This window comes from Oryctolagus cuniculus, chromosome 16 (assembly GCF_051225735.1).
Source record: "Oryctolagus cuniculus isolate XC-2025 breed Fujian yellow rabbit chromosome 16, ASM5122573v1, whole genome shotgun sequence".
In the NCBI taxonomy this organism is placed as follows: Eukaryota; Metazoa; Chordata; class Mammalia; order Lagomorpha; family Leporidae; genus Oryctolagus; species Oryctolagus cuniculus.
Genome location: NC_142882.1, coordinates 65,457,712 through 65,483,247, shown reverse-complemented (window position 1 = coordinate 65,483,247; position 25,536 = coordinate 65,457,712). Strand labels below are relative to the sequence as shown.

The following is a 25,536-nucleotide window of genomic DNA, read 5'->3' as shown; positions in this document are numbered from 1 at the left end:
CAGAGAAAAAACTGGTCCATAATGCATTTGAAGATCACATATTTGGAAGGGAAATGGGCAAAGATGAAAAATTATACTGCTGTTCAACGTTGAGCCTTTGGTTTTCGTTCCACTCCTTGAAGGGAGCTGAATGCCATGCTAAAGAGTTTAGACTTCATCTCATAGATCAAACAGCAGTTGTTAGACAGATTTTGTCACCAGAACAAATACCTGTAAGGAACTTCTTAGGGAAGAAGATTTAATTCAGTTCATGGTTTGGAGGTTCACAGTTGAAGATTGGGCGGCCCCATTAGAGTGGTATCTGATGGAGGTTGGCAGTGGCAGAACGTGTGTGGAGTAATAATCCCATGGCGAGCCAGGAAGGAGAGACAGGGAGCACGCTCCTTTTCTACCCTCTATTCTATGTGGTGTTGTCTTATAATGCCATCAGGATGCAATCATAGGATGCATCCTAGCAAGCTAATCCAATCCAGTCTCTTCCCAAGCCTCCCCCCGCCCCTCATTAGATCATGCCTCTAACCTGCTCCATCAAACATTAGCATGAATCCACCAACCATTAGCATAATACATCAGAGTTTAAACATCTACATGAGTTTAGGGCACCAAATCCAGTTCAATCCACAACAAGGAGTTAGAATATTTTTAAACAAGGACAGGGCACAGTCATTACTTGCTCAAAAGAATATTAAGAGAATTTAAGAAGTAGGCATATATGAATGTGGTACATGCATACAAATTATTATGGTTACATTTATCATAGGTGAGCATGTAGAGAAAAAACTCACACACTGTGTCTCTTATTCTGATACTGGAAAATTGTATTCAAATATGATGTCCTATTGGGACAAAATAAGAAACAGCCTTCATCAGTGATCATGTGTAAGCCTTACTTGCCTCCAGTCATGTCTTCCTTTGTCTTGGATTCTAAGAAAAGCTTGAGAACTGTCTACACTGATATGGAAAAATGGCCTCTGCCAAGGAAGGCAGCCAGGGCTGGGCAGCCAGTCCTCCCCAGCTGAAAATTCTCTTTCCAGTGCCAACCTTGGAACCTATCAACATGATAAAGTTGCTGCCAGATATGTGAAGAGAATTACATGGTTAATTTTGTTATCTTAAAGGAGAGGCACCCATACCATGTTGCTACAAAGCAAATATAAATCAACAATGGCACTCAAATAAGTTCAATATCTAGTCTTTGACAATCAACAGGAATATATTCCACTTAATATGACATCTAACTAGTTAATTTATTGCCACAAATGTGACAAGGTTGTATCAGCCTTTAGTTATAATTCCCGGTGCATGCAGCTCCTGGGATCTACATCTTATTCCTTGGAGTTCATTTGGGATTGGGGGGTGAGGAGGAAGTGAGTCTTGCTTACTAGGGAAGGTCAGTATGAGTGATGAGAGCTTTTCTCAGTACGGGTCATGGGTTCACAAAAGCTTATGATGGAGTCTACAAAATGAAAAGAACACAGGAAAATAATTTTTCAGGGAAATACTTTGCCCATTACTAGGACATGGTCAGTTCAGTTATTAACTTACTCGGTAATGCATTCACCCAACTAGAATTCTCTGCTTACAAGTGTACACCTCTGGAATGCCACCTAATCTTTTCTAGATGGTCTCTTCCCTTACTGAGAAATTCATTTGTTTGGTGGATTACGAAACTTAGTCACTTCCCTAATAAGGGCAGACCCCTCCTCCCGGAGAGCTGTTTGGGTCCATTTTAACTCTCCCGGCAGGTGGTGGCCTGGTTTTTAATTCCTTGAAACCTACAAATAGACTCTCCACCCTGGAAGAGGCTCTTACCTCAAAATGTATTTCTTTAGAAAGAGTCACTAGGAAGAAGTAAGGGAAAGAAAAAAAAAAAAAAACCGCCACAAAGCCATGGACTTAAGCAGTCTCTCTCAAGCACCACTTAATGGCGTTGAGCTGAAGCGAAGAGACCAGGACTTGAAGACTGACGTAGCCACTCTGTAGCTCAGTAATCAAGGGCTGCCCGAGGGTGAGCATCTGGGCTTCAGGGCTCTGGGTTAGCTTCAATTATTGAAGGAGTTTGGAGAGAAAGAGGCAATAGGAAGGGCAGGCTATCTCGATGAAAAGGAGAGAATTGATACCAGCATTGGAGTGGAAATTGTGATGAAGGAAGTGGGCATCTGGTTAGGGTTAGACCCTGTGACAGAATGGGTCCCATGTACCTCTGCTGGAATCTATTGATGAGTTGTGTGGCGGTGGGGTGGGGTGATCTACTCGGGGCTCTTGTGTGCATCATTTATTCTGGGGTTTTTAAACTGTTACCCCTCAGGGGAGTATCAGAGGAAAATTTTACTGATGCATGGATTAATACTTGAAATATCCTCGGGGGTGCATATTGTGGCACAGAGGAGTAAGCTGCTGCTTACAACCCCGGCATCCCACATGGGAGGGCTGGTTCGAATCTAAGCTGTTCCACTTCAGATCCGGCCCAACTTGCTCGCATGCTGAAGGTGAAGATGACATGGAAGTTCCTGTTATTGAGCACCACCAGCAACACCTGAAGATCAAAGGGAAAAAAGTTGGGAAAAATATACAAGAAAGTAAAAAATCTGGAGTTACCCCAGTCTATTTCACTTTCTTTGTGATTTTCTTATTGTCAAAAATTCTAAGTGGGGCCTGCATTGTGATGTAGCAAGAAAAGCTGCTGCCTGTGACACAGGCATCCCATATGCACTCCAGTTTGAGTCCCGGCTGCTCCACTTCTGATCCAGTTCCCTGATAACATGCCTGGGAAAGTGTTTGGATGGCCAAAGCACTTGGACTCCTGCACCCATGTAGGAGGCTTGGAAGAAGCTCCTGGCTCCTGACTTTTGACCAGCCCAGCTCTGGCCATTGTGGCCATTTGGAGAATGAACCAGCAGATGGAAGATCTCTGTCTCTCCCTTCTCTCTCTCTCTCTCTCTCTCTTCCTTTCTCTCTCTCTTTGTCTCTCCCTTTCTCTCTCTCTCTTTCTTTCTCTCCATCTCTAACTCTGCCTTTCAAATAAATAAATAAATCTTTCAAAAAATTTTAAGCAAATACTTTTCCAATTTCAGGTTATACTCTAATTGACGATAATGAAATCAACTTCATGAATAGTGACCAGAATACTGTAGGATAATATAGAATAGAATAGAATAGAATAGAATAGAATAGAGAATTTCAGTGATGTCAGTAGGTACCATTCATGCTAAAGGTAAATATTATTTTATGTAAATGTGGTTTCAGGTGTGTGTGCTCCCTTAAAATATGTGGATATCAATATCAAGATCATGCTGTAGAATGAGTTTCTTACTGTATATTGCAGAAGGTAAAAAAAATGTAAAATACACAGAGTCTATCCATCTAGATACAAGATATTCAAGTATACTCTTTTTAAAGATCTTTTTATTTATTTGAAAGGCAGAGTTACAGAGAGGCAGAGGCAGAGAGGGAGGGAGGGGAGAGAGAGAGAAAGAGAGAGGAGAGAGAGAGAGAGGTCTTCCATCAACAAGTTCATTCCCCAGATGGCCTCAATGGCCAGAGCTGTGCTGATCTGAAGCCAGGAGCCAGAAGCCAGGAGCTTCTTCTGGGTCTCCCAGGCAGGTGCCAGGGCCCAAGCACTTGGGCCATCCTCCACTGCTTTCCTAGGCCATCAGCAGGGAGCTGGATTGGAAGTGGAGCAGTCGGGCACTTGAACTGGTGCCCATATGGGATGCCTGCACCACAGGCAGTTGCTTATCCTATTATGCCACAGCACTTGTCCCTCAAGTTTGCAATTTATCTATACCTGGTTATGTTGGAACTATAACTTCTGCAAACATGAGATGGTCCTTCTATCCTTGGGAAGGAATTAGGGATCCTGGGGACCTAGAGCCCCCCCCCCTTTTTTTTGACAGGCAGAGTGGACAGTGAGAGAGAGAGAGAGACACAGAGAAAGGTCTTCCTTTGCCGTTGGTTCACCCTCCAATGGCTGCCACGGCCGGCGCGCAGGCGCACTGCGCTGATCTGATGGCAGGAGCCAGGTCCCTTTTAAAGCACTATGGCATCATTTCATAAACAGAAAATCATTTACTTCAACTCTGAGTTGAGCAAGTTTCTTTCAGTGTCTAATGTTGTCGGTAATAACTTTTCTTCCCTTCCAGGATGTCACTTGATGATGAAAACAAGTTAATATATCACTATATATCCTAGAAAAACTTGTAAAATAACTTAGGTCTTAAGACAACTCTGATTCTTTGAATTAATTTTTTGAATCTTTGTTCACTGAAAGATCTAAATTGAAGATGCTTTTCCTCCAGCTCCACGGTCATTAGAAAAAGCAGAGTGCTACTTGCTCTTTACAATTGCTCTTTATAATTGTTCTAGAACCAGCTCTGTGGACTTCCTCTGAGGTTCTGTTTCCTAAGTTTACAATATCAAGTCTAGAACACTGAAACCATTGGAACTTACCAGTATGTCCACACAACTTTTTTAAAAAGTGTTTTCATGGCCAAAGAGCATAGAATTCTTTTGAGATAAAAGCATTACATTTAGAGGGTATATTTGATTTCTTAGTAGGAGTAGCTAATTCTTCTAAGTGCTGAGTAGAATTAATTTTATCTCCCAAAGAATTAAGAGTATGCTTGGGGCTAGCCCTGCCGTGTAGCAGGTGAAGCTGCTGCCTGCAGTGCTGGCATCCCATATGGGTGCTGGTTTGAGTCCTGGCCACTCCACTTCTCATCCAGTTCTCTGCTGTGGCCTGAGAAAGCAGTGGAGGATGGCCTAAGTGCTTGTGCCCCTGCACTTGCATGGGAGATCCAGAAAATTTTAAAAATCCGGAAACTTGAGATCCTTAAAATTCTAGAGTATTTGCTACAAATACAAACCAGAAATAGAAAGTATATTTTGTTTGGAAGAGATTAATAGACAAGTCTTATTGCTGTTGTTAAGACAACAATGAATGACAATTCTGAAGCCTGAGGCTTTTATAATCAAATATGATGGTGGTATACAGGGACGGGGGCAAGTAGCTTCTCTTAGATAAAACAAAGGCCCAGGAATTCAAGAACTTGAAAGACTGGAGCACTTAGGGCATTCCAAATGAGATTTTTATGGAATTGTCTGGTAACCTGTGGGCTCATTTATTTACCTTCTACCTGCTAATTGTTAAATTAGCTCATTTACATGCTCATTTACAGATGAGCAGACGTCAACATGTCTTTTGGAAAAAATGAATTACGTAGTAATAGTATATTATTAATATGTCTGAAAGGGAAACCAGGATCTTAGATACATCTCATGGATGAAAGAATCCAGTGAAAGGCCTAAGAATTAATTCATGAAAGTTCCTAACATGCTGCCTTATACAACTTTTTGCATAGGCAAAACAAAAATCTTCCCAGAAATGTTCCTACAATAAGTAATGAGGAAAGGCCTATGAGCACACTTTACTATGGCGGTACTAACTACGTATCACCAGTCTTCGTGTACATGAATGCTAATGACTCAACTTCCTGAAACCTAAGTTGGGATGGTGTCAAGCAAGGAGCCAAATGTCCTATACTTGGCAAGAATGCACATCCTGTTTAAAGTTAGAGGGGATTTCTGGTCAAAAAACATGGTTTGCACACTCTAACATACGTCTTGCAGGGACAGTAGGCTTGGGAGTGACTGTGGCATGGTTTCTCAGAGTTTCATTGAGGCTAGGTTGATTTATAGACTGAAGCACAGGCAAACATCAAAAGGCCACCATTACAGGGCAAAAGGATTGGATTTGGAGACACACAGAAAGCGCTGAACTCCAGTCATTTGCAGCAATGTAGCACTTAGAGCACAGGTTATTTCTGTCACCAGTGAACACTTTGCCATGTATGAAATTATATTGAAATTATGCCAGATCTTCAAATGCTATCACTGGTAAAGTGTGAAGATTTTCTTCCATTCTATAGTTTAACATAAAAGTCTTATATAATATTTGCAAATTGTGGACTGGAGTGCCAACTGAGACAAACTTGTAATTTCTTTCAGTTTGTTTATGAAAGAGGTGAGATTTTTAATCATTATCATATGGGAACTCAAGAAATACTCTGAGAATAGACAGTGTCTTATTTAGGAAGTATGGTTAATTGCAAAAATCATGTCTAAGTTTTATTGCTTAGTACTTTATTCCTTTTGTTAAAAGCAGGAATCTTTTCTCCTGATCAGCAAGAAGGGATATATCATTTTTAACAGACCGAATAGTTATTACAGTAGAAATAGTACCATGGCATTATGGGCAGGTTTTGGCTGACTGCTTGCTTGGCCTCAGGATTTCCCTGAACATTCTATCCTTCACAGTCATCCCATATCCAGATCAGCCAGAAATGGGAACCCAGTGCTTGGACTCTACTGACCTAGGTCCAGAACAAGGCAATCAGGCCCATATCTATGAGGAGTTCACTATGAGAGTTTTTCCAGAATTTGAAACTGGCTTCCAGGAGACTCCTGGTCCAGAATCTGACCTATCTGTAACTGGTCATCTGAAATCTAGCAAAGAAGCCATGGTAAAATCAGTTACCGGCTCAGATTCAGCTGGCATCAGAAGGGGCAAAGTCCTGGCTCTTGTAGGCTAACGGTGGGAGTGATGATTGCATGTGGGCAGGGAGTTTGGCCCTGTTTCTTCTTATTCTATAATACTTTTTTCTTACTCCCTTATGCCTGGGAACCAAGACTGTTTCTCTGGTTACCAAAGCCCACTTACTGGAGCAAAAGGCAAGAATATGATACAAAGATTGCTTAGAGGAGAAAGTCAGTGTGTATGTGTTTGGCCGTGGGGTGGTAAATACATTAATTAGGATTCTGACTGTAACCATCAGAAAAGTAATTTTTTTTTTGACAGGCAGAGTGGACAGTGAGAGAGAGAGAGAGAGAAAAAGGTCTTCCTTTGCCGTTGGTTCACCCTCCAATGGCCACCACGGCCGGCGCGCTGCAGCCGGCGCACCGCGCTGATCCGATGGCAGGAGCCAGGAGCCAGGTGCTTTTCCTGGTCTCCCATGGGGTGCAGGGCCCAAGCACCTGGGCCATCCTCCCCTGCACTCCCTGGCCACAGCAGAGGGCTGGCCTGGAAGAGGGGCAACTGGGACAGAATCCGGCGCCCCGACCGGGACTAGAACCCGGTGTGCCGGCGCCGCTAGGCGGAGGATTAGCCTAGTGAGCCACGGCGCCGGCCCCAGAAAAGTAATTTGAACTTGTTTTAACAAAAATGATATCTAACAGAATCCTTAGGATCAGGAAAAAGTTTTCATTCCATAAATCCCAGGGAAAGGAAGATCAGTAAACCATATCCAATAAATGAAAGGACTTTGTAGGTTTCCTGTGGGTGGTGGACTGGAGACATGGAATGGTGGAAAGATAGGAGAAGGGTGCTGAAATGATGATGCAGTCAGTACCTAGCACAACACATCACAAATATGCTAGACCAGGAGGCCTTCTTGGGTGCAACAGATAGATCTGAGCTGGAGAATGCCAGGGGCAGCCTTCTCAGAGAGAAGCCATCTGTATCAACAGGTGGGTTTCCTTCTCCATGGCCAGGCCTTTCTTCCTCCCTCTTTCCACTCATCTCCACCAATGACAGGCTTTGAAGTACAATGAAGAGAAGGTCAACGTTTCTAGAATAGAGTAAGTGACAAGGAGTAGGAGCTGGCTTGTGGGCAGAGCAAGGCCAGAACATTCCAGTTGGAAGCAGAATCTGCAGGAACCAGAATGGGGGAAAGGCTTGAAAGGAAAAGTATTTCTGGTGGACTTGGAAGATCATGGGGGAAGGAGGAATTTCTCCAGTACTTTCTGGCCATTTATATGTCAGAGAAAAAGTTCATGCTATTTTAGTTGGAGATGTGAGGTTTTGGGTTCTGGTTTCCATGAGAATATGTGTTTTTTTTCTCTCAATAGTCAAACTACAACTATGTAACAAAGATTATCTGAAGACCTGTATCTGACTTTATTTTCATGTGCATTGTTAACTTCCTAGTTCAATTTGTGAACTGTTTCCATTCTTGCAGTGTACTTGGTATGCTCCCTTTTGAGGGGACAGGGCTAGTGATGGTTAGAATTATTCCTTAAAGCAACATCAAGAAACCCTGAATCTCATTTCTGAAACAAAGGTTGTGTTTTCCTATGATAACAATGCCACAAACAATGGATAAGGTCCCAGCTATCACACTTCATCCTAGTTACTCTAATAAAAGACTGAAGTACAGCAGAAACACAATAAACTGAGAAGCAAAACCCTGTGCTGATGGGGTTTGGTTTTCTTTGTGAACTAATGTTTGAGGTAAGTACAGAACTATGAACCAGGGCAGCCCTTGTGGTGCAGCAGGTTAAGCTGCCACTTTGGATATCTGTGTCTCATATCAAAATGCAGATTCAAGTCCTGGCTACTCCACTTCTGATCCTGTTTCCTGCTAATGTAGCCCAGAAGGCAGCAGATGATGGCTCAATGTTTGGACCTCTGCCAGTCTCACTGAACACCCAGAGGAAGTCCTCCAATATCGGCTTTGGTCTGACCCAGTCTAGGCTGTTGCAGGCATTTGGAGGAGTGAATCAGTGAATGGAAGACTGATATTCTCTCTCTCTCTATTTTTCTCTCTGTCTTTCAATTAGATGAAAATAGCTAAATAAAATTTAAAAAATTATGAAGCCAACATCATGGTGTTTCTTATTTAATTTAATGACCAATAACCGCAGAAGTAATACCATGTATGTACTTACTTGTATTATAGACAAAAGAGATTGCTCCCTAAAAAGACATTTATATTACCTTTTGTGTAAAAAAGTAAATAATAAGTTTCAACCAATTAACATAATAGTTATGCTATATTTTGGAACATGACCTGGAACTGCCATTGATTACACTTCTACAGCAAACCCTTCCTCTTCCTCCTCTTTTCTAGTCTCTCCTCCCAATTTGTTTTCAATGTTTCATGTCTTTATGAACTCAAGATCTATAGAAAGAAAAGGCTCTTCCTCTCCAAACACACCTTGAAATTGGACTCTTGCTGAAAAATGGATGTTTCACAGATGATATTTGGATCCAATGGCAGGGTGTGTCTAAGAATTTTGTTGCAAAATTTTGATTGAAAATGAAAGAGCCTGTATGAAATAATACATTTTCTTGACACAGCTAAACACCTGGATTCTGAACAGATTGAATTCATGCTTTAAGTTTGAAAAAATTAGTTTTGTGCTTTTTCTGTCAAGAATCTGAAAGAAGCTCAGTAAGTGGATCACACATGAGCAGTCCACGCCTGGGGAAAACTTGAACAGATGGTCTCTGAACTATTCGTTAGGAAGACATATAATAGGAACCCAAAGAATGAATAAAAGATTATTTGAAATTATTCAAAATAGAGTATTGAAGAAGTTTTATTTTTGTTTATTTTGTTGCATTTCCTATTTCCAAAGACCTTGTATGACAACCTCTAAGGCTGATTCAATGACCCAGCTATTCCACTTTTACACATTTTTCTAAGGAAATAATTATAAATTGGACAAGTGCACAAGATACAATGTTCATTCACAATGGGGTTTATAATAGTGAAAAATTAAAATCACTTAAATATTCAAAAATAAATGAATGGAAACATAAATTATGGTAATCAATTCAATGGAAAAGTTTATTAACATATAAAGCTCTATAGTCATATGGAATCCAGAATATTTGAATCCTGATCAGATCCCCAAGCTCTTAATGAAAAAGAAAGGGCCAAAGGCAAATTTGCTCCCCAAATGGAAAAGCTTGTTCTTGCAACATGAGCAGAGGATTGCTTCTTTGGCTTTCAGGTGTTCAAGTAGAAAAGTGATCCCTCCACTCATGGGCAGTTCATGATGGCTTCCTGATCATGTCATTCCTATTCTCAAATGGTTCCCCACCAGGGTATCAGTTAGGATTTAGTCTGTCAACTGGTGTTAGGCAAGCCACAGTAACACCAGGGTTTACTCTTTCATTCTTTTTTTTTTTTTTTTAAGATGTATTTATTTATTTGAAAGTCAGAGTTACACAGAGAGAGGAGAGGCAGATCGAGAGAGAGAGAGTGAGAGGTCGGTCTTCCATCCGATGGTTCACTCCCCAATTGGCCGCAATGGCAGGAGCTGTACCAATCCGAAGCCAGGAGCCAGAAGCTTCTCCCATGACTCCCACATGGGTGCAGGGGCCCAAGGACTTGGGCCATCTTCCACTGCTTTCCCAGTTCACAGCAGAGAGCTGGATTGGAAGTGGAGCAGCCAGGTCTTGAACTGGTGCCCATATGGGATGCCAGAGCTTCAGGCCAGGGCGTTAACCCACTGCACCACAGCGTCGGCCCCTATTCTTTCATTCAAAAAGAGCTTGGAGGTAGGAAGTGAAGAGGCACCTGGTAGCTCCAAAATATCATCAGAACACAGGCACCTTCTACCTTTCTGCTTCATCCCTTAGAATTGGGTTTCCTCCATCAGGTTCATCATAACAGGGAGAGTAAAAGGTACCTTCAGCTTGTCTGTCCTCCTTAAAAAGTCTGGAAAGCCACACAACACTTCATTCATACATTACTTACTAGAATTAAATCACATAGTCCCATCTGTCATGGAGCCCAGGAAAGCAGTCTTTTATTTAAACAAATTGCTGCCCCCAATGTTATAGAAGTTCTTTTTACTAATGAAGTAGTGGTTTATGGATACTAGGCAGGCATTTATCAATCTCTGCTAAAACTGCCCGTGAAATTATCACAAATTTATTTCTGGCATGCAGAGATTCTAGCATTATCCTACCTAAGTCTCTTAACATCTGACTTTTTGGAAGCTATATGCATCTTTATGTCTCTTCTCATACTGTTGCCTCTATGTGGACTACTTGTATCTTCCTTTTTCTTTGGCTGCCATCAGCCTTTTGCTCACCCTGACATGCCTTCTTCCACGAAGTCATTTCTGATCTTTCAGATTTGATCACTTCCACTTTTGAGACTTCACATGACTATTGGCTTAAACTTCTCAAATGTCACCTTGGTCAAGTCATTCCACTGCTCTAAATCTTCCATGTCTTATTTTCTCATAGAACAGAAAGGAAACTTATTTCGGTGGCAGGGCACCAAATAGGACAGTTCTTGGGCAAACATCATGGAATGCAGATATGTTAACTATATTAAATTAGTTGGCTGATTCAGTCAACAAAAGTGAGGCTATTTCAAAAACTTGTGGAAACTGAATTAAAAGATAAATTTATTTTGGTATAAAATTTTTTTGAAATCTATGCATATTAGGAATTTTCAAAGAGCTCATGGGAATTGTACATTATGAAAAAAACTGTGCATGGATTTCAAAAATTGGGCACTAAATTTATCTTTTAATTCTACTCTCATAAATTTTTTAAATATGCTATTAAGCTCCTAATGTACTTCAGGCACTGTTATAGGTGGATCTGACCCATGTTCATTTAAAACTAAGAGGCTCTCATAGCAAGTATGAGAGATCCTTTCTGAATCTGTGTTTGGCTAAATTATTATTTAATAATATTGGGCAATTAATATTTAATAAAACTTATTACTTTATATTAATAAATAAGTAAATAATAAGTATATTAATTAAATACAATAATTAATTACTAAAAGAAGTTTTTATGTATCAGTGCTTGTTTGTAGTTAAGCAAGAGGGAAAATAAAAGATTCCAAGAAAACACGTATGGAAAAAAGCCCTAAATAGAATATTTTCCCCATTAATTAGTTAATTAATTAATTTCTGTGAATTAGAAAAAGGCAGTGACTGTTTATCAATAACTGTTGTGCAAAAGTCAAGACACACTGATTTCATAGGAACATAGCAGGAGAACCATCAGAGTGAATCTAAACTCTAGCCCTTCAATATGTCTTGAAATTTATATATTCCCAAAGATTCTCTGTAGATTATAAAATTATACATACCACTATACTATACTTCAAATATCTGTTACTTGCTGAAAATATCAGACTATTTGTCTTCAGCATTAGATCCAGTTTAGCTTCAAAACCAAATAACCTGCTAGCTGCTTGATATTTCTTATTTAAGGCCATAAGGAAGAAAATCAATTTCCCAACCAAAAATGGGTAAAGAGCAACAACACAGACAAGAACTGAAAATGGTTAGTAAATTTATGAAATGTATTGACTCATCAGATATCAGAGAAATATAAATTAAAACTAGAAGTAAAATACTATTTTCTCCAACTGAATTGATGAAACTAAAAAAATTAAAAAAAAAAAAAAGATAGGGGCAGGTAGTTAGCCTACTGGGTAAGATGCTGGGTAACATGCCCATGTCCTAAATTGGGTTTGATTCCTGGCTCCCAATTCTGACTCCAGCTTCCTGCTAATGCAGACTCTGGGAGACAGTGATGCTGGCTCAAATAATAGGATCCTTGTCACCCATAATGCAGCCCTGGCCTACAACTTCCTGATTTCCAGCTTCAGACTCAGCCCAGCCCTGGTTGCCCTGCCCACAACCTGCGATCACCTGCTGGGAAACCATCCCTTTATCTACAATACGCTGCCCAGGAGGCCAATCTGCTCTAAATAAATTGTGTGAAGTCAGACTGCTATTTCTAGTAGTGATGCAGGACGCTTAACTTCTGTAATAATTTGCCCCAGATGACTAGGACTTCACTAATAACTGGTGAACAAGTTCTCTAGCTGTTGTACCTACTCCCAACTTAGAACATACCAGAGAAACCTAAATATGTAGCCCTAAACAGTTGCATCATAGGTCCCAATTCTGATGAGCCCACCTACAGCTTTCCCAGGCCACGCCTTCCAATCAGGATACACCTGAAGTCATTCCTTTTTCCCATTCTGCCTCCATTGGATCTCTGCCTGATGCAAGCAACATTGATGATCTAGATGGAGGAATTTTGAGTGACTTTTGGATTTTATTTGGTAATTTTTGTATTTTTCCAATTATCATGTACTTGCATTATTTTTGTGGTCAGGAGAACAGTCTTTAAAAAGTCTAGTGTAGTTGCTCAGGTAACTCTCCAATAAGCCATCTCTTAAAATGACATTTTTAATATTAGATGGCAACAGGTTTCACCAGGTACAGTTTTTGAAAAACTAACCTGCAAAGTAAGCTGCGCCTTGACAGAATTACTAAAGATAGCATCAATATTATTTTACCTATTTGGAGATAAAGTTAATTAAAGCAAAGGTAAGATTAGGGCTTGGAGTCTGTAGTGTGATGTGGTATAATTTTGCTTGTCATTGGCTGTCAACCAGGAAGGACCTTTAGACTGAAAAAGTAGAAATCTAAGAAGGAATGAAAGCTACAGATTGGGAAAGGAATCTATAAAGCTATACCTAACTAGAAGGGCTGTGAGGATAAATTTTAAAAATTTTTCTATTTGTATTTGGTGAGACAGAGACAGACAGACACACACACATACACACACACAAATGCCTGCAACAGATGGGGCTGAAGCCGGGAGCCTGGAACTCCGTCCATGTTGGTGGTAGGGATCGAAGTGCTTGTGCCATCACTTGCTGCCTCCCAGGGTGTGCATTAGCAGGAAGCTGAAATCTGAAGAGCAGCCAGGACTCAAAGCAGGCACAGTCGAATCCAGGCACTCCAATATGCAATGAGGGCATCTCAAGGAGTGTCTTAACTGCTGAGCCAAATGCCCACCCCAGAATATTTTTTAACTTCATCTTTCCACATCGTTGATTTTTCAAGTTTCCTAAATTCATAAATGCTATTTTACAATGGAAAATATTGAAGGTGACTGCGTCATTTATCAATGACCTAAAGTTATTATTATGACTAAAATGGTGATAGTTGACTGAGTAAACAGTTTCAGGTCTATACAACAAGCTTATGAGACAGATCCTTAAAACAACAAACCACTCTACAAATGTGAGCTAGTACACCTGCTTTCTGAAGCCTATTAACAATTTAAGGACCTACAGACAGAGAAGGAGAAGTTGAATCTTACCTTTACCTTCATGGCTTGAAGTTGGGAGAGTGAACTAATGTAATGATTTTGTAAGAAAAAAATAGCTGATTTGACATAGGGCCAATACCCATCAGGCTGAACACTTTTCAGACTACAATGTATACACACATCACCTAGGGATATAATTGAAAATGTAGATAGTGGTTTAATAGGTCCATTGGTGGGGCACCAAATCTTCAATTCTTACAAACCTCCAGATGATCTGAGGTCCACACTTGGAGTAGTACGAGGTTACAGGACCTCCACAATAATGGAGTCCCAAACTCCCATTTTGCGTAAGAAACTTTGGGGCTGGAAGGCCACATCTGAATTTTATCCTGCCCATTGAACTTTCATGCCATAGTTGATTTCTTCCTCTACTCCATCTTTCCATATTTGTATTTCTTCAGCTTTTGTATGTGTACAAAAGGAGACAATATTGGATTTAATTGTCATCGTATTTTATTATGATCAAAACAGTATCCTGAATGGGAATAGAGTTGGGGATTTTGAGTCTGAGGTTGAACAAGCAAAGAACTCTGTAGCAAACTCTGTCTGCCTCTTCAGTCAGGCCCCAAACATGCTTTTTGAGAAAGGGAAAGAGGAGAGGCTGAACATTCTTCATCCTAGAAACTAGAGGGACCTGGAAGGGCCAGAGCGGATGGCTGCTCTGCCATTATGTGTTTCCCACCAAGAGGTCTTCCAGAGAAGATTCAGTGTGTTAGGTGAAATGGTCGTGGCCCTTGGAGAATTCGTGAAGAACTTAAGCAGCATATAAACCTAGGGAGTCCCAGCTGTCAAGAATTGAGAAAGTAGTAAAATCAGCAATGAAACTAGGGAGCAACCATGGTAAGGGGCTTATTGGGATTCTCAGAGGGCCCCTTGAATAAAGGCTTTCCACTGGCCTCCACACATGATTCTAACATCAATAGAGGGCCAAGTTACTGCGCCCTGGAAACGGACACAGCACAACTGGCCTCCAGGCTGGGAGGCGTTAAGAGGAAGCCTGCCAGCCCGGAAGAAACAGAGAAGCTGTGACCTCCCTGGGTTGTAAAGGTCTCAAAGAGTTAAGGGCTCATCACTCTGCCTTTCACATAAATAAATAAATAAATAAATAAGTAAGTATATAAGGCCTACACACTATTGGGAAAGAAAAACAGAATTTGGATAGAACAAGAACAAGATTTTGTTCCAGATTTCAGCTGTGATTTTCCCAGTTTTTAATCACTGTTTCTCTGGAGGTGCTGTCTGCCTTCTCACCAGAATAAAATTGAACAATAAAACAAAAACACCCTGGGGGAGAAGACAGTGGTAATAATCCTCCATTTTCCTTCCTCATCCCAATCACATCTGTGTTTCGCCAAAGCAGAAGAGATTGCCAATTTGGAGAGGCTGTAGGTCTGGCTCATAATAGAAAAAGGGAAAATTACAGTGTGTGAGGAAAGTCAGAAAACTAGAAGGTTAGGTTTATTTCTGTCTGCTGTGCAAGCTTAACTCAGAGCTTCAACAGCCTCTCTGGTCCAAGGTCTTTCTGGGACACAGAATCCATCACAAACAAGGTCTGGTCCTGGACTGCTTTGCAAGAGATCTTAGAAATAACTGAATCGGACAGGTTGATACTTAGAGCCCTGGAGGCTTGTCTAAGGACCCCAAAATGTTTTGAGTTTGATCTATTTTTGTCTCAGAGATGCCACAACCCAGAGGCTAAGAAAGTTCCAGTTGGAGTTCGGGGGATGCACAGAGAGCTGAGTCCACGACTTCCTGGTAGGTGTGAGTCGGTGCAGCAGAGAGAGCCAAGAGGAGCACGGAGACATCCAGCACACGCTGCCCTTGGCCTGTTATCAGCTGCCCACGTGGATGGAAAGAAGAAAATGCCTGTCTTCGGGAAAGACAAAGTCCTGGAGATTAGGGAGGTCAGTTCATCATGGCTCAGAAATATGGCGAGGGGGTTAGTCACTCTAAGATGGGAGGAATTCAGTGGTTTCACAGATTTTACTAACCACACCTGTATATTCTTCCTTCCTCCCTTCCTGATTTATTTATTCATTTCAGCTGAGCCAGGCTGAAGCCTGGAGCCTGGATTCCCAAGTACTTGGGCCATCTGCTGCTGCTTTCCAGGGTATAGTAGCAGGGGGTTGGATTAGAAGTGGAGCAACTGGGACTTGCACAAAAGCTCATATGGGATGCCAGCATTGCAGTCAGTGGCTTAACCATTGAGCCACAAGGCTGGACCTGACAAGTGTATACTCAGCCATAAATATTTACCTGTAGAACACACTCAATAAAATCTTAACCAGTGAGTTAATTAAATGACAATTTTTTAAAAAGTCAATGTTAACATGCCAGATGTCAAAATAAAGTAGTAAGTAGTAGGAGCTAAATAATATTTGTTGGAGTATAAATTGTTCTCTGGTTCTCCACTGCTAATATTGTTTTATATTCCCTTAATATACTTAAAAACATAGCAAGAAGTTTGTAGACTAAGCAGCATTTGCTAATCACAGCAGACAGGGCTACATTCTAACCCTAGTTGTGTCTCCTACTAGGTGGGTGACTTCTGAGTTACAATGTTCTTCACTGTTGGGAGTTACAGTGGGTGTTGCTGGGAGGACTAGACGAGATAATGCATGCACAATATAGACCCAGATTCTGGAATACAGTAAGCATTTAATAGACACTACAATCATCTCAGAAAATTACAGCATTAACAGTGGTTATGTTCAGATTCTCCAAAGTAGAACTCCCTTGCATTTGGGTTGCTGGCAGCCCATATGAGTCCCATTAAGTTCACCATCTATTCCAGATGGCCAGGCCCAGATGCAGCTGAAACTACAATTCCCAGCATGGCCCGGACACAGCCCTGGGTTTCCTCACTTCCGGATTTGTCATGTGACTCGACGGCCGCACCATGGCGGAAGCAGAGGAGCAGGTAAGTGCTGCGACGGTGGTGCAGGGCTTAAGGCAAGGGAAGACGATCCGGGCGTGGTGGGAGGTGCGGGGCTGTTGGAGGCTCAGGCAGATCCTCCGCGGGGCGTGGCGGGGAACGGTCCTGTCGGGCCGCAGAGGGCTGGAATGGGATGGCTGCCTGCTGCTGGGAGGGCCGGGGGGCCGAGCGCCTGACACACCGCCGTACCGGAGTCGCCCTTTTCTTGGGTCGGGTGCTGTGGCCTGTGCTCCGTGACCTGTTGGCGTGGGGACCGATGGAGCTGCCGCCAGAACTGCCTGTGAGGGCCGAAAGAGATGACCCGAGTTTTGAGTGCAGGTGCTTGGAGTTCAAATTGTTTTCCGCTGCATGGACTGTGGGAAGTGCTGTGCGAGAGAGGAGGGGTAGCAGAGGGGGAGCTTGGCTGAGGCGAACACTTGCTGCGCAGCGGGGATTCAAGGCTCTGGTTACGCTCCAGTGTGGTTCCACTAGATGAGTGACTTTGGGCTACCCCTTTAACTTTCAAACACATTGCTAAGATGGAGTGAGTTAAGGCACAAAATTGGTGTTTAGAACTGTTGGGCTCGGTAAAAGTTAAGTGGGATTATCTGTGGCTGGCTACTGGCGGTGGGGTGTTAATTAATGGTGGGAATCTGAATTATTTTCACAATGGCCAGAGTGAAAGCCACCCAGGAGGTGAAATGGCAGAGTCGACACAACCACCACAAGGAGAGGAAGCAGATCGAGGCTAGAACCTGGGGCGGATCGCTGAACTTTCTGTTTCCAGTGTTCTTTCAGTTTTTTTCTGACCCAGCTTTCCTTCACACAGTAGCTGGGCCTTCGGTTCCGTGTGTCCTGTTAAAAGTGGATTGAGGATGAGCTATTGACTGTCCTCAGAGACATTTACCTGGTTCGCTATTTTTGTTTTAACCATTTGTAAGGTGCTTTATTTTCACTTCGTAATGAAAATCTTCCTTGAATGTATTGTAGCTAGGCCAATAATTAAGACATTTGACCAGGTGGAAATTGAGTTTCCTTGGTGGTTGTGATAACAAGAGAATCTCCTGTTGAATATGAGGGCTTCTCTTTTCCTTTCTGGGCAGTTCAACGAAGATGCTCCTTAAGGTCCTTAAGGACTTATCATTTCATGACTGTGACTGCCTGGTTTGATTAGCGGTGAGAATGTTTTTTGCGTTGTTTATTTTCATTTCACGTTGAAATACTGTTTTGTGGTTTGGTTTTAAAGCACATAGCCAAATTCCTCATCTTGTTAGATACACTGTAATACAGTGCAAGGAACTGCTCTTAGCACTTGCTGTTTTATGCTGAGGAAGTGTTGGGCAAAGCTGTCTGGTGTAGGAAGCAGCATAGAAAGTTAAGGATGTAATCAGAATGCATCAATTTGTACCGCACGTTCCAGTGTAAAGCACCTTTTCCCACTGCATTTGGTCCTTGCAAAAGTATTCTGTGAAGTTAATGTTTGTTTTGATATGTATGCACGGATTTCCAAATTTTTTGCACCTACATAAACATATCTTTTAATTTCACTTCCTATAGACTTGTCATATAAGTCAGGTCAAATACCACCCACTTTCCAGATCTTCCCGTGGCTTCCCATCCCACTCTGAGGAAAGTCAAAGCCTTTCCAATAACTTTGTTTCCCTGCAGGACTGTGTCCCAGCCAACCCTTGCTACCTTCCTCAGACCTCATTTTTCTCCCTTTCTGGCAGAATGCATCAACTACCCTGGCTTTCGTATTGTTCCTACCTCAGGGGCTTTACTCGTGCGGCTCCCTCTTATGATCTCTCTTATTTATGGTCTTTCCCTGCACTTCTTTTAGGTCTCTGGCCAGGTGTTCTTTTTGAGTGAGACTTCCTCTGACCATTCTTTTTTATTTAATTTTATTTTCTCCAAGATGTATTTTTTTATTTGAAAGAGTTGCAGAGAGCGAGCAAGCAAAAGAGGGAGCAAGCTTCCATCTTCTGCTTCACTCCCCAAATAATCACAATGGCCAGAGCTGGCTGAAACAGAGCCAAGAGCTTCCTCTGGATCTTCTACATGGGTACAGGGGCCATCCTCCAGTGCTTTTCAAGGTGCATTGACAGGAAGCTGGATCAGAATTGGAGCAGCTGGGACTCAAACCGGTGCCCATATGGGTTGCTGGTGCCACAGGCGGCAGCTTTACCTGCTGTGCCACAGCTCTGGACCCTCTGACCATTCTGTGAAACCTCCTTCTGCATTATTTTTTGATATAATGCTGCTCATTACCATAGGATATGCTATATTTTAATATTTCTGTTTAGTTTTTTGTGTGTATTTTGTGTACTGTCACCCTAAGTATGTTTAGCTCCATCATAACAAGGATTTGTTCACTGCTGTATGTATGTCCAGCACCCAGAATAATAATTGGTACTTAATAAATGAACGTTAAATGAATTGTGCACATAAGCAAATTGAAATTGAGACAACTTGCATAATTTGAAGCTTGTATCTGTAATAAATCTTTAGTTTTAGGTCTCAGTTCTGAACTCCCGATTTTTCACTAAAACACTTTGCCTTCCCAGTGGTGTCAGTTTCTTCCCTATAAAGGCTGGTTGTCTACGGTCCATGGCAGAAAGAAGCCAACATTGATAACTGGTCCTTTTTTTTTTTTTTTTTTAATAATTGCACTAATAATGTCTGTTCTTTATTGATGAAAAGTGGTTAGACTTTTCTCTGCTTGACTGGCGCATTTGTGTTTCATTATAGAAAGCTGTTAAAATAGGATGAAGTATAAGGCCTTTATGGTACAATTTCTTGAAGGCTAAAAGTACACAGAAGTAAATAAATTTACTAATTGTATTCTGCTACCTTGAGCTTTTTAGAAAATCATGATACAGTCTTTTCCTCCTGAATGTGTTAGCTATTGAGATGTGTATTAAATACAGCACCATGATAAATCACAGGTTATCATGTACTGTAAATGAAAACAGCCCTCCAAGATGGCCAACACAAAACTAAAACTTTCCTAAGCTTTGTATACTTTTTTGATTGCTTGTTCCTCAATTTGGGGAAGAACCAAACTGGTGACCTTTGCAGTGAGTAAGTTAATATGAAACAGTTTACTGAATAAAGCTAAAAATCACTTTTTGGATCTAACAAAAAAATCTTAAGTTATTGGGACTTAAAAAGACTTACTTTGGCTAAATATGGTAAATTTTGTAAAACTACTCTGTATATATATTTTACAGTTCACCAAAGGAACTAAAACTCCATTCTTCCCAGAAATCTAACCGGCAGTTTTATGTAGCTTCAAAATAATAAAGAGTTGCCCTTCATCATCACAGATGCCCAACAGTTTTGTCCATGCCTATCTTATCAATAGCATTCTGCTGAAGTCTGCTTGTTGGTGTATTTGTCTTATCTCTTCTGCGGATTGCGGAGTCCTCAAGAATAAGGACAAGAGCTTCTTCCTGTCGGTATCTCCCACAGGGCTGCTGCATCACAGGTAGCAGGTAATAAAATAATAAAAGACTTAAATGCACTTACTAGGGAGGCATAGTCTTCTGAATTGTCAGATTATCCTTAGGTTCAGTAGAACTTCCTAAAATTATTTGACCTTCTTGAAATTTTTAAAAGTTATTAATTCAAATTAATGTAGATTTTTCTATGTTTTTTAGTCCTGTCTGCTCCCCTGGTACCCTTTCATCTCTCCCACTCAGCCCCAGGCCTGGTCCATTAAAATGTTTGAGCAATCAAATTATCTATCCCTTGAACTTATAGGAATGTTTCTGCTTTGAATCCCCTTGTACATTTTAGACATCAGGAAAATTCTGTTTTTGTTATGGATTGTATATGCATTGTGTTTACCCCGTGTGTTATGCATAAAATAAAAGTCAACACATTTGAATGCCTCCATTTTCTTCCCTGTAAATTGGGAACTTTACTTCCTGAGATCCCTGTGAGCATGCAGTGAAATAAAGTACGGTTAAGTGGGTAGGTTGAAATGATTGTCTTGTTAATAGGACAACCATTAATCATCTAAACCTGGTCTTGGGTTAGGTATTCCCCTTTCTGTTTTCTTACAGTGTGGCTAAGATTTTTAGAAACAGTGTTACCAATAACTAAAAGAAAAACAAAGCTCAAACAAGAAGTCCCAAAAGCATAGCATTATATGAATTTTTAGAGGGCTCATTCATTATTATCATGTAAGTAAAGTGCACTCACAAATTAACTTAGTGACACTTGCTTATTGCTTTGTCATTGTTGTTTCCACTAGGGTTTGTCTGGGTTGGAGGCTGATGTCACTAGCCGATTATTAGCAATCTTGCTATTTTCATTTTAATCTTTCGAATTTTATATTTATCTAAAAAGCAGATTGACCAGAGAGAGAGAGAGAGATTGAGAAATGTATTCCATCTGCTGGTTTATTCCCGAAATGCCTGCAACAGCAGGAGCTGGGTCAGGCCAAAGCCCAGAACTCCATCTGTTCGTTCCATGCAGGTGTCAGGGACCCTAGTACTTCAGCTGTCATCTGCTGCCCCCCAGGGTGCATGACAGTAGGAAACTGGATCAGAAGTGAAGCAGGGATGTGAACTCAGACACTCCAGGATGGAATGTGGCCATCCCAACAGCAGTGAAGTGTCTTCACTGCTGTGCCCTACTAGAAGTCTCTAATACCACATTACCACCTTGGAGAGGGGCATATACCAGGGCCTGTGCCTCATGCAGCTCCCCATTCGTGACTGCTGAATCACAGATGCTTTTGTTGCTTCTTGATACCTACCACTCCCCCCTGGAATTTGTTAACAACTGTTGTGATTCCAGGCTCTTGTTTTAGATGTTGAATCAACGTCTGTGAGGATGGAGTATAATAGTGACTATTAGTCAGTCCCCTGGACTGAGAATAGGTGATTCCCGTGCATAGTCAGACTGCTGACTGGGTCACTGAGCTTGTCCCTTTTTCCCACTCTGGGGCAGACATCAAACTTTTTCTCATTTGCAGCATGAGGGTAGTAGCTGAGCCCAGTGGGTTGAATGGGGTTGGTAAGCTGAGTCCCCATGCTCCTGCCAGATCCTCAGGTATCCTTTCCTACCAGCCATCTCAGTCCCTGGATGCATAAAACTGGCCACAGCTCCTTTAAGCTTTGTGCTATCGAAGGTCTGGGAACAGACATAAAGCCTAGAGGTTAAGATACCAGTTAAGGGACAGGTGTGTGATGCAGTTAAGTTGCCACTTGGGATGCCAGCATCCTGGTTCAAGTACTGGCTATGCCACTTCACATCTAGCTTTTTGCTGATGAGACTCCAGGAGGCAGCAGGTGATGGCTCAAGTACATGGGTCCCTTTGCTACTCATTTGGGAGCTCTGGATTGATTCTGAGCTTACGACTTCAGCCTGTTCCAGTCTTGACTTAAAAGCATTTGGGGAGTGGCCCTGAACATGGATGGTCTCTGTCTCTGTCTCTCTGCCTTTGAAATATAAATGAAGATAAAGTTTAAAGCAAACAAAATAGATACTAGATGGGGTACCCACATTCCATGTCAGAGTACCTGGATTCAAATCCCAGCTCCACTCCTGATTCTGGCTTCTTGATAATGCAGACCCTGGGTGACAACAGTGATAGCTCTTGTAATTGAGTTTCTGCCATGCATATGCAATACCTGAATTGAGGTCCCAGCTTCTGGCATTTGGCTGCAGCTCTTCTCTGGCCGTTGTGGGCATGTGGTGAGTGAACCAGTGGATGGGAGTTCTCATTCTGTCTTCCATCTCTCTCTCAAGTAAATACAATAACAGTAATGAAATGGTGGCTCTGTGACACAGGGATATCAAACATATCGTGAGATATGTCTTCCCATGCCCACACCACACTGTTGGCCCTGCCCAACCCTCCTTCCCGTTAAGGTCTGCTGGCTCTTGGTTTGTTAGGAAGGGAGAGAACGTTGCACAACGGTGATGAATGCTTCATGTTCTTCTGCAGGTGCAGATTGATTTCTCAGGGCCTGAGTCTGCTTCTTCTGTTTTAAAAGACATATATTTGAAAGGCAGAGAAAGAAGGAGGGAGGAAGAGAGACATCTTTTAGCCACTGTTTCACTCTCCAAATGGCCACAATAGCTGGAGCTGGCCAGGGCTTGAAGCCAGGGACAGAACTCCATCCAGGTCTCCCACATGGGTGACAGGGACCCAAGTATTTGGGCTATCATCTGTTGCTTTCCCAGGCACATTAACAGGGAGCTGGATTGGAAGCAGAGCAGCCGAGATTCGAACAGGCGTTCTGATATGGAATGCCAGTGTCACAAGTGGCGGCTCAACTGGCTGTGCTACCATGCCAGCCTTGTAAAGCATGGACCCAGGTCGGCACTCCTGCGAAACTTAGGGTGCAATCTTAAGACTGCAGCCTCCCATTTCCCCCTTAAATTCTGTTTTTCTTTGCCAGCAAACAATGTGTGCCCTTGGAAAATTCTGAGACCTTGAGGATGGTCCTGGCTTCCCTCTCTCCCGAGTTAACCCTTCTGTGGCCTCTGAGGCCAGCTATGCTGTCTTCTCCCAGACCACTGTCGTGGGGCCCATGCTGATGGTAGGATTATGGCTGGGGTTGCTTGCAAGCCTGTGCTAGAGAGGTCTCCTGAGAGATCTGCTAGTTCACTGATGTCCTCTTTGAATTGCTGTGTCGTCATGTACAGCTGCCTTGTTCCAGTGCCTGTTCTGTAACTGTCCTGTAGCATGAGCGGGTCGTTCAAGCGCCTGCCTGGAGAAAATGCAGTTGATGTTGCTCCTGCATGGTAAGGGAATGTACTGGGGAAGCATGGAGGGGGCAGGATTCTCCTGTGTCAAATCAGCAGCTGATTTCTTATTTTCACCAGCAAACCTGTTTTTGAGCTGTTACTTTGGGTAGAATACTGGAGACAAAAAGGCCACAGCCTTTGGGTTTATCCACAATGTATTTAAAATGGTTGCTGTTAGAACAAGGCAGTTTCTGTAGGGGTAGCTGAGGATATGGGAAAAACAAAGGCCTCTGGAGGCCAGATCTGGACCTTTTGACTTGGGCTCACTGGAGACAATTCTATGAAGGAAGTGAGATCTAGCGTGGGCTCTGAAAGAAGGCTTGGATTTAGAAATAACCATGGATTTTAAAGCTTCAGATTGAAACCAACAAGTTATAATCTACTCATTCAGCAAAAATCCTGTATAAGGTACCCTTTTATTAACTATAGTACTTAAGGTGGTCGTTAATTCTTTAGGCCCATTCATCCCACATCTCTGCTACTTTGCATCCTTTAACCTGTATCTCCTCAAGCCTTGCCACTGGTTACCATGTTTTATTCTCTGTCTCTCTGTATTTGTTTGACTCTTTTTTTTTTTTTTAAGTTTTTCACAAATAAGTGAGATTGTGTAATACTTTTCTTTCTGTGTCCAGCTTATTTCACTTAGCATAATGTTCCACAGGCCATCCATGTTGTAGCAAATGGCAGAAACTCCTCCTTTTTGAGGTTGAATGATATCCCATTGTATGAGATGGCTACAAAATTTGTGGAAAATAGAATTAAAAGATTAATTTTTTTGCTGCCAACAATTTTGAAATCGTACAAATAAATGGTCTTCTACAAGTTCATGGAAGATGCATATTTTAAGAAAACTGTAGATTTTAAATGTGCTTTCAGGTGTATGTGTACATGTATATTGTATACATGTTTACACACACACGAGTACTTCAGGAATTTCGTGGAAAAAAATTAAAAGCTAAGTCTACTTTGGTGCAAAAACATTTGAAATTCATGCATGTGAGTATTTCTCAGTTTCTTTACTCGTGGATGGACACTGAGGTAGTTTTTGCATCTTGCGATTGTGAGTGATGCTTCATTGAACGTGGGAGTGCAGATATTTTAACATGGTAGTGATTTGATTTTATTTCCTTGGTTATATCCCCAGAAGATAGAGTTTAGGTCAATATTTTTAATTTTTGTAGGACTTTTTTTTTCTTTTCAAGATTTATTTATTTGAAAGGCAGAGTTACAGAGGGGGGGGGGGAGAGAGAGAGAGAGAGAGAGAGAGAGATATCAGTCTTCCATCAGTTGTCTCACTCTCCAAATGGCTGCAATGTCTGGGGTTGGACTAGGTAGGGACTGAAGCACTTGAGTCATCTTCTGCTGCTTTTCCAGGTGCACTAACAGGGAGCTAGATCAGAAGTGGAGCAGCTAGGACTCGAACCGGTGCCCACAATGGGATGCTGGCATTGCAGGCCGCAGCTTTGTCTGCTGTGCCACAGCGCTGGCCCCTGGAATCTTTGTTTTTCATGATGACTGTATGTGTCTGTTCCTACCAATACTGAATGAGAGTTTGCTTTGCTCCACACTCTCACCAAGCTAATACTTACATCTGCCTTTTTAAAAGATTTATTTATTTATTTGAAAGGAAAAGTGACAGGGAGAGGGAGAAGGAGGAGCAGAAAGAGATGAGGAGATAGAATGCATGCAAGAGATGGGGCTGGGCTAGGCCAAAGCAAGGATCCAGGAACTCAGTCTCGTTTTTCCACATGGGTGACTTGACCCCAAACACTTGGGCCATCATTTGCTGTCTACTAGGTTCATTAACAGAAAGCTGTATTGGAAGTGGAGGCAGGACTTGATCTGAGACACTCATACGGGACGTGGGTGTACCAAGTGGCCGCTTAACCCACTTTACCATAGCACCTGC

At 41.9% G+C, this 25,536-nt stretch overlaps 1 protein-coding gene across 17 annotated transcripts in view; it reads left to right on the top strand.

The window, feature by feature from the left end:
* The first annotated feature begins 16,830 nt into the window (after positions 1-16,830).
* VPS41 (VPS41 subunit of HOPS complex) overlaps positions 16,831-25,536 on the top strand; it is a 188,163-nt gene continuing 179,457 nt past the window's right edge. For 13 of the 17 annotated variants that reach the window (XM_089315632.1, XM_089315643.1, XM_008261661.5 and 10 more), the window contains exon 1: positions 16,831-16,868. In XM_089315632.1, coding sequence (XP_089171758.1) covers positions 16,848-16,868 — 21 coding nt within the window. In that variant the 5' untranslated portion in view covers positions 16,831-16,847. Of the gene's footprint in view, positions 17,202-25,536 lie in introns of all 17 variants that reach the window. The other 4 variants (XM_089315634.1, XM_089315637.1, XM_089315633.1 and 1 more) reach the window with 3 other exon arrangements.